Genomic DNA, 9,550 nt, shown 5'->3' with positions numbered 1-9,550 from the left:
AAACTAAGCTATTAAGCTTATTGCCAAAGCAAGATACATTAGAAAATGATCAAGAGGAGGTTTTGTGTTCAATCCCTACATGATAATGCTTGTTGAATGGGACTTGGTATTTTCATGTTGTGAGATAAATTAGGATAGTGCCAAGTCTTTCCTTATAGGCCTTGGTTTTCAAGGCAATTGAACACTTCTTAAGGGATTTTACTCTTCAAAGAAGGGAATGAAATTTTTTACCTTTTGAAAAAAGAGTCATGACCCTTCAAAACCAAGGGCTTTTTCTTGAGACCTCAAGGCTCACAAGTAAAATACCTGAGAAAGCATAAACACGCTTTTTTAAATTATATTTAAAGGAAACGGAGGTGTGCTGTATTCTGGGGTCCACACAAGTATAAACAAGTGTATGGCCTTAAGGCTTAGACTTTTGTTCTTAGGCGTGGCGGCCTGCGGGTCTCCTATCGCCTATCTATCCGTCATAATGTATGGAAATTGGAATCATGAACGAGCTTGAGGCTTGACACGTTTGCGACGGCCTGGTCAAAGGGACGGAGCCTTCATTTTCAAAGGAAAGGATGAAGGCTCCTTTCCTTGGCCTGGTAGGCTGGTTGTGAAATACCTGAGTTAAATGTTTGACTGTACCTGATACTTTAGGAAATACCATTACTACCTAATTACTCTTATTATTATTAGTATTACTTTTCAGTTTTCAGGGATTCTGTCATGTACTTTTGAGTGATGTTTGCTTGACTGGGTCTGATTGCGCTCTCTCTCTCTCTCTCTCTCTCTCTCTCTCTCTCTGTCTCAGAGTTAGACACGCACAGGATTGTACATCCTTTCTTTCTTAACACACACACACACACACACACACACACACTCTCTCTCTCTCTCTCTCTCTCTCTCTCTGTGCCAAAGCTCAACCTCTGGAATGAAGGCACCTGGTCGCACTGATCGTCCATGGATGCGAGCTCCAATCCCTTTGCTTCTGCTCCTTGCCAGCATCTTAATCATGTCTGCCAGCTGTATCACCCACCCACAAGACGGTAATCTCTTACTCACTCTCTCTCTCTCTCTCTCTCTCTCTCTCACCAAGTCACTTGAATTTCGTACAACATGCTTACCCAAATGTTTAAAGTAATTAGCTAAGCCATGCTGCTAATAAGGAATTTGCGCTTCTTCGAGCAACAATCACCAGCCCATGTATGATTTTTATCTGTGCATAACCATGAGCACAATTGTTCTGTTAATATCAAATATAAGCAGCTCATTGATGTTACAATGTGCTCATAACAATGAAAAATGATATACCCTTAACCTTCGAAGTCGAGCATTACCATATGCGAAATTTTTCTTGAATCAAGTATGAAGTAGCAATCACTGAGAGACACAATAGTATTTTGAATCATGCTTTTAAGCTGCCACTTAAGTTAGTTTCTTGTCAGCTCATCAATCAATTAGTATTAATGTTTGTCGCGGAGAGAAAAACTTACTTTTGTGAGATTTTGTGTTTCAAGGATTTACCCATACAATGACTTTTAGCTCCTGATTGATGCAGTTAGTGCCCTCATCGCTCTGCACACGGCTTGGTCACAAAGGCCATCTTCCTGGGATGCCAGCACAGACCCTTGCGATGATGCCTGGCTTGGAGTTCGGTGTGATAATGCAACGAATACACGTGTTGTCCAGCTGTAACCGTCTGCTGCTTCTTTCATGTTTTTAAATTCAAAACCTTGACTTTTATCTTTTACGTGAAAGCATGCGGAATACATGTTCATGTGCTGTAAGACAGGATTTTCAAGGGTTGAATCTGTTGGTTGACATTTTCACTTGCCCCATTACTTGGTTTCATTAGTTCTGCCAAGGGTAGCAATATGGCCCACAAACTCATGATAAGCACCCACAGAGGTCAGTGATATGCACATCTAATGTGATGACATATTATGTGAGAGGCAAACATTGCCAATATCTGAATGACACGGCTTAATTTCAAACATCCGTCAGACCTCTTGGGATGTTGAGGTAATCAAGGGGCTTATTTTCCTAGTTTCGGAACAGATAATGACTGCGAAGAGATGTGCGACATATGAATGACACGAACTTATTTATTTTTGATAGCATTGTACACAGCACATGGATAGAGATTCTTGCCCATCACGTTTGTAAGGGAGTGGATAAATGCAAACCGTTGTAAAGGTTACCCTATCGCTTATCTTTGGATCAATTAACACGCATCCAGTGGGAGGATACTATTGTTGATGGTTTAGTGTTAATGACAGCTGTAGCTCTCCATGGACATTATACACTTTGGAATAGCCTGAGCAGGTCCTTTTTGCCCAATCATGCATCTCCTACTCAAAGAGTACTAATATATTTTGAGTGGGTTAGATCCTTTTGTGACATTAGATACTTAGTTCATGTTTTCAGCTTTGAGTTTTCCCTCAATGGCATAACATCGCTGTTGCACTTGCATCCTACAAAGTGGGACATCTTCAGTGCTCAGTTTGCAAACTTAGTCCATTGTCAGTAATGCTGGTGAGTCCAACTGTTTCATCTGCAAGGAAATCAATATCAATGTGCATTCTCTTTTATTCAAATTGATGATTACTTGTGTTATATTTTTCAAATTTGAAGCAAGTATGAAATTTCCTAGCTGTAGAAAGCTTTCTACGGCCGTCCTTTGAAAACAAATACCGTAGCCCGTGCGCCTATGGCATTCTGAACACGTCCAAACAAATGAAAGGCTTCTAATGACTAGGTTTCAGGACTTGAGGAAGCATGCAAACGAAAGCCCAAACAAAATCCTGGGCTTCGGTTAGTTCCTTCTGACCGTCAGCCCTATCATGACACTGTTGTACGACAGACACAACTTCGCCTAGAACTGGACCTTAAAACTAGGCAGACTTTGGTTGTCGCTTTTGTATTGATTTTGATTTCTCTTCTAGTAAGAGGACGTTTCAAGATTGAATCGATGCTATGGATTCGTCATGTCAATGCAGCCTGCTGATCAATCAGGATTTAACTGGAACACTTCCGTCTGCTATTGGAGACTTGACAAATCTAACAGATCTGTAGGTTCCTCTCCTGCTTTTGTCATGCCAGATATGGAGGTTGTTAATTCTGGATGGACTTATTCATGTCGTCCTTAGCTGGCTCCTAAATGTACAGGGATCTTTCGTCCAATCCAAATCTTGGAGGCACCTTACCAAAAGAAATAGGAAAACTAACTAACATAGGGAAATTGTAAGTACCATTTGATTCAGTTTCCTATTATGTCAAGGTTATACATTTCCTTTAGGTAGCTTTTCAGGGATCCATGAATCAGTCTCTGGCAAAGTTGCATTAACTTTCTTTCCTTTAGCCATTAACAGTACCTGGTATCTCTTGTTTTTTTGTCTAGTTTTGTACAGTTTTGCAACTTTTCAGGATCTATTCCTTCCGAGATAGGAAATCTCACCAATGTGCATCATTTGTAAGTAACAAATGCAAAGACACGAACTGCTGCTGCTGCTTCTCATTGTGAGTCATGTGCGGTTGCATCTGACACTTGTATCCATTATGCTGCATGTTTAATAGTGGCTTGACTGGAAACAATTTCTCGGGAGCTTTGCCCTCCAACATTGGCCTTATGAAAAATATGTTCTGGCTCGACATATCCAGCAATCATCTGAATGGTTCCCTGCCGGTTTCTGACTATGCAAATGGGATAAGTGGCCTGGATAACCTGACACTTGCCCATCACTTGTAAGTGTTAACCTTGATACTGAATTAATCAGACCAGAAAACTTCACATGAGCTTCAAACCTGAAGTTTTGTTTTACCTCTTGTTCTTCTTTTTGATCGAAGCCACTTCGACAACAATGAATTCTCAGGCAGCATCCCACCAACTCTGTTTCACACAGATATGCAACTTGCTCACTTGTATGTCTTCAAATGCTGTTTATGTGAGCCAGTAGTTCGATTGGAATTGTCTATCTAAATGATTTGAATCTGTCATCCCCAGATTATTGTACAACAATAACTTTAGCGGGAACATCCCTTTGTCTATCGGAAATTTAACAAGTGTGGAGATTATGTAAGTTAGACTAAAGTAAGTTTACACAGTCAGGATTTCATAGCACAATCAGGATTAACAGTGCTTGTTATGAACTTTCATCTGTTCTGCAGACGTTTGGATTCTAATAATCTAAATGGCCCCATACCATCGTCTTTAAATACCATTGCAAATCTCACTACACTGTGAGTAATGCTTCCACAACCTTTCCATATTGCTCATTCACATCGATGACTAAGTGTATTCTCTATTTTAATGGCAGGCAGGTGAATAACAACAAGTTGACCGGCTCTTTGCCAGATTTAACAGACAGTTCAAACAAATCAAAGCTGCAGATGCTGTAAGACATCATTATCTGTGATCCTATAACATGACTGATAATACATCATTATGTCATGGAATGTGTGTTTCTTATTCATATGTTCATTTTTTGAAGAAATCTTGGCTACAACGATTATGATACTTCGGAGATTCCAGTCTGGATCACCAATTTGACAAGCCTCTATTTACTGTTAAGTTGTTGTTAGAGTGTGTATCTCTATGACCTGCACGATTCAGACTTTTAAAGCATTAATACTTCACAAATTTGTTGAGTTTGTGATGTCATCTGATAGCTTCTCTGGGTTTGCAGTGCCCTAGATTCTGCAAATCTGGTTGGCAACATATCCGCTGCACTTTTCTTATCTAGTCAAAATCTCCTCTCCAATGTGTAAGCCTGCTGTTGGACCTGATGCAGTTAATCTCAGCTCGACTTCTTATATGCATAAGCAGTTTGGTCCATGTATCTCTCCTGAATGGTTTGTTTAGTGATTCATTGAGAGAATACAGGGAAATCTAGAGCAAGACTATTGCCACAAATGTTATCTAGTTTTACAATTGGTATATCATCTTCAAGAATTCATTTCTGCAATCATTCACAGGACCCTCGTATCAAATCGGTTGAATGGCACATTGGATCTTACCTTAGCAGGAACAAATCTCTCTTTGGTTAATCTCACAAATAACAATATAACTGGTGTTAGCAAGGGCAATTACATACAGGAGCTCTTGTAAGTGTTCTGTCAAAGCAAGTTCACTCCTCTTTAATATCAGGTGTTTATACTTGTCATGTGTGCTTAAAATTCTCTTTTGTGTCATCTTTCTTCCTTTTTCTCCTAATTTTGACTGTGTATTTGTTAAGAAAAGACAATTCATGTACACTTACCAAGGAAGTAATTTGGGCTTAAATTAAGGCTGGCTTAAGGCTAACATGTCTTTCACACTTACAACAACCAGATTGGATGGGAATCCATACTGCAACAGTAATCCAACTGAGTGTATGGCTTTGCAATCCAACACATCTATTGCTGCACCTCCAGCTTCTTCTGCAACGTCAACTTGCACAAATACATGCCCAGCTGAGTATGCAGTTAATCGCAAAACCTCTGGATGCCAGTGTGCTCGCCCAGTGCAGGGTAGCATAACCTTCCTTGCCACTAAAATACCACTGCTGACCGACTTCAACATATCTGTAATGGAGGATATATTTTCTGTTGGGCTAAGCATAGCGCTTAATATAATAATTTTGGAGACTCAAGTGGTAGTGAATGTGCTGTCAGCAACTCAACTGAGAGTTTCAGTTTTCCCTCCTAACTCTCAAGATGCATGGCACCCGAATGATGCCACTCGCATTGCCTATACCTTGAAGAATCAGGAAATCGAGTTTCCATCGATTGGACCATTGATATGTGGATTCTTTGGCAGCCCATATAACAATGGTAAGCCAACTTGGTGATTTCTTTTTCTAAGCTCTTTATTAGAACAGTGCCCATGCTCTTATTTTGTCACACTTCAATGTATTCTGCTGGACAGTACAGTTTTTGTTCCGACTGACTTTTGATTAATAAGTTCTGTTGTTCCTCCTTTTCTGGTGTTTGTTTGTAGTGGTTGTGGCAAAGGGACTCAATACTGGTGCTAAAGTAGGGATTGGGATTGCAGTAGCTGTATTAGTAATTACGATCATATTCATTGCTCTCTATGCCATGAAGCAGAAGAAGAGGGCTGAGAAAGCAGAGTATCTGAACAAACCATTCGGTAGGTGAGCATGGATACCTTGTTTTCTGTACTGCGATTGAACAAAGCATGAACAAGCTCTCTTCTTGTTTTCAGCTGCTTGGATTGCAGCCAGCGAAGGGCCCAATCCGGATATCCCGCAGCTGAAAGGTGCTCGTTGGTTTTCCTTGCAAGAAATAACGAAGTGTACAAATAGTTTCAGTAAGAGCAATGAAATAGGCGAAGGAGGTTATGGAAAGGTACATTATTTGGCTGCTAAAAATTTCTGTTTTCTCCATGGGCCTGGTCTCCAACATCATGCTGTTTACAGTCACAAGAAGTTTTAGACAAATTCCCACTACAATTCCCATATTATAAATTATGACAACATCATGAGCTTCTCCTTGGGAGGGGCCACATGCCTAGCTAGGTGCAGTGCGGGCTGGCAGACCCCTGCTCCCAACTGCAGCTAGCTAGGTATGTGGTGCCTCACAAGAAGGAACTCATGTTGTTCGACACTACAGGGAAAAACAAGGGAAGAGAGCCCCTTTTCCCACATGGGAAACTGTCAAAAACTTCTTGTGAGCATAATCGACTGCCCTTTTGAGCTGCTGCCTTGATTTCACAGGTTTACAAAGGTTATCTGTTATCTGGAGAACAAGTTGCCATCAAAAGAGCGGGGACTGATTCTTTGCAGGGTGCTGAGGAGTTCAAGAACGAGATAGAACTCTTGTCAAGAGTGCACCACAGGAACCTTGTTGGTTTGATTGGATTCTGTTTTGAAGAAGGCGAGCAGATGCTCGTCTATCAGTACATGCCAAATGGGACATTAATGGAATGCCTCTCAGGTAGGTTTGTGGATCTATTCATGACATCAGAAGCACACGTGAACTTGGATCAAATAATGCGTTGCGTGATACTCAAAACATGCGAACACTACATACTATATTATTGTTCAAACATGCAACCACCAGATATATATATTGCACAGTTAGACTAATATGGATGGGCATTATGCTACTTGTGTGTTTGCTGCAGGTAAAACTGGTCTTCAAATGGATTGGGAAAGGAGGATAGCGCTTGCCCTAGATTCTGCAAGGGGTATTGCATATCTCCACACTGCGGCTAATCCACCTATTGTCCATCGGGATATCAAGTCAAGCAACATTCTCCTTGATGGCAAGCTGGTGGCAAAGGTTGCAGATTTCGGGCTCTGCAAGCTTGCACCTAATGGGGATGATATTTTCTCTTTCTCTACACAAGTCAAAGGAACAATGGTAAGAACTAAATTTAACCACATCTGCTTTACAACTAAGGGTTATTACAAGGAAATTGGTGTTGTTTTCCGGATCCCTTAGTTCAAAGATTGCAACTTTATTAGCATTGCCTGAAAGGACAGCATACGGCTGTGCTGGTTCAGGGGATGCAGCCTGTTCTTGAGGGGAAAGTTACCTCTAGTTAACTAGAACTTTGTAGGTTGAGGGCTTCATTCTTTCCTGTATGAAGCAATTGAGAGGCTCTGTGGTGCCTTACCCTCAGAGATGCAACATTTCAAAATTGATGCATAAAAAGGTTGAGGGTTTCACATTCTTTCCTGTAAGAAGCAATTGAGAGGCTTTGTGGTGCCTTACCCTCAGAGATGCAACATTTCAAAATTGATGCATAAAAAGGAGCCATCAAAATTATTAGGACATACAATACATTCTTGCAAGGTGGTATGCATCTGACATTATTGTTTCGCTGTTTTATAGGGATACTTGGACCCTGACTATTTCATGACCAACCAGTTCACAGACAAGAGCGATGTTTATAGTTTTGGTGTGGTGCTTCTTGAGTTAGTTACTGGAAGGTTACCTATTCAAGAGGGCAAGTATCTTGTTCGTGAGATGAAGATAGCAGTTCGACAAGGAGGCATGACGAGTGCGAGGAAAGCTATGGTAGATCCCAATCTCACAGACTATCCATCCATGGCAGTGGAGAGGCTCATGACACTGGCATTGAGATGTCTGGAAGATAACCCAACTGCACGACCTACCATGTCTGATGTAGTGAAAGAGCTAGAGTTTCTTGCACAAGAGGAAATGGCTCCCATGTATATAGATATGGACATGGACCAGGAACGTGCAGAGCTCTACGAGAACCTTGCTCCATACATGCAACAGCAAAACTATTCCTCATTTGAGTACAGCGGAAGCTATTCTGGGATGAACAACACTAATGCTAGAGCCTAAATGAGATACCTCATTCTTGCTGCGCATCATTGCGGTACAGAAGATTATTATGGCAGCAACATTGTAGATATGAGTTAGGGCAGCAACATTGTAGATATGAGTTAGGGCATTCTTTATTCTGTTACTCATACACATTGATCATCATAGAAGGGGAGAGGTAGTTGGGTTGGGTACATAAGGTTCATAACTGAGATTACTATTTTGTTGAATACATGTTATGTATCAGGAATTCATAAAGCCGGATTTTAGTTGTTGAAAATGAGCAAAACAGTTTAAAGAGTCAACTTATTACAACATCATACAACGATGCATCATGGAGACCCAACAAAACTTTCTGGCACACTTCCATGGATCATTTGCCCTGCATCACTCTTTATACACTATATAGCGGAGCCTTTTGCTTTGACCTTTCAAAGGCAACACGTACTTCCTCCCTGAGCTTACAGGCATTATCCATCTAAGTCTTACAACTTAAAAGGTTGATGAAGGCAACTCTTTTTTGGACTTTGGTCTTGAGTAGGAAACTTCACCATAACAACCTTTCACAAAACCTGATTCAACCTAGCCAATGGGGTAGCAGTTTAGACCCTTCTCACCCTCTTCAATGAGGAGCACTGAAAGTAGAAAACTTCTTTTCTAGAAATTCCAAGCTTTGAGAAAGTACTCATCCATCTCCTTGAAGAAATCCTTCTTCATCGTGCATCTCCGTAGCAAGTTGCCAACCAAAGATGATGGAAGAAACTTTGATTGATGATCCATAAAACATCTAAAAGATGTAGGCCAATCCTCTTTCTTTTTTTTACATTACGTAGATCATCCGTTCCTTCTCCTTAGAAATGAGCCCATACCGATGAGAACTCCTATCAACATGCCACCAATCCTGCTAACCCCTGTCTCACATATCAGACCTGCTAACAGCTTTGATATGCACTGACTTGGATAGTCTCGTCTTAATTCATTTGTTCTGCATCAAATGTGGACTATCTTTTAGTTTCTTGTCAACACGGCCACTATCCTTTTAATCCGAAGTCAAAAGATCCCATGAAACGAGCATGAAATAGAATGCCAAGCTTGTCTACTTCAACAACTATGGTGACAGATAATGTAAGCATGGATTTCATTAGAATCACCAACTTCCGAGCAAGACTGAGCAGAAGATTTGACTACTTATTCGACTTAAAAGAGACTTGAGATGTAATCACTCAAATCCTTGATCCATGGAGATCCCTACCCCAAGGGAACATCC

At 40.8% G+C, this 9,550-nt stretch overlaps 1 protein-coding gene across 2 annotated transcripts; it reads left to right on the top strand.

Moving 5' to 3' along the window:
* Positions 1-758: 758 nt before the first annotated feature.
* Positions 759-8,756, top strand: LOC148029685 (leucine-rich repeat receptor protein kinase HPCA1-like). Of its 2 annotated transcripts, none has more exons than XM_087685970.1 (19): positions 759-1,034; positions 1,547-1,679; positions 2,988-3,059; positions 3,157-3,231; positions 3,389-3,460; positions 3,565-3,732; positions 3,835-3,909; positions 3,992-4,063; positions 4,156-4,227; positions 4,305-4,382; positions 4,479-4,553; positions 4,674-4,751; positions 4,963-5,091; positions 5,318-5,799; positions 5,966-6,115; positions 6,191-6,333; positions 6,702-6,861; positions 7,112-7,350; positions 7,825-8,756. In XM_087685970.1, the coding sequence occupies exons 1-19, from the start codon at positions 920-922 to the stop codon at positions 8,302-8,304; spliced, it is 2,868 nt and encodes a 955-aa protein (XP_087542096.1). In that variant the 5' UTR covers positions 759-919; the 3' UTR covers positions 8,305-8,756. The 2 variants fall into 2 exon arrangements, with proteins under 2 accessions (XP_087542096.1, XP_087542095.1); XM_087685969.1 differs by having other exon boundaries at positions 764-1,034; positions 6,702-6,921; positions 7,825-8,730.
* Positions 8,757-9,550: the final 794 nt, after the last annotated feature.

This window comes from Lygodium microphyllum, chromosome 10, assembly GCF_053477565.2.
Source record: "Lygodium microphyllum isolate KBCC chromosome 10, Lygodium_microphyllum_v1.1.10, whole genome shotgun sequence".
Lineage (NCBI taxonomy): Eukaryota > Viridiplantae > Streptophyta > Polypodiopsida > Schizaeales > Lygodiaceae > Lygodium > Lygodium microphyllum.
Note: the sequence above shows the minus strand (reverse complement) of the source record. Positions and strands in the feature narration are given on the sequence as shown.

Bases quoted from the DNA above. Each gene is read 5' to 3' on its own strand.
- LOC148029685 (XM_087685969.1), top strand. From the start codon at position 920: ATGAAGGCACCTGGTCGCACTGATCGTCCATGGATGCGAGCTCCAATC. The intron at 3,060-3,156 runs GTAGGTTCCTCT...CTAAATGTACAG, and splicing joins TTGACAAATCTAACAGATCT to GGATCTTTCGTCCAATCCAA. The intron at 3,461-3,564 runs GTAAGTAACAAA...CATGTTTAATAG, and splicing joins CTCACCAATGTGCATCATTT to TGGCTTGACTGGAAACAATT.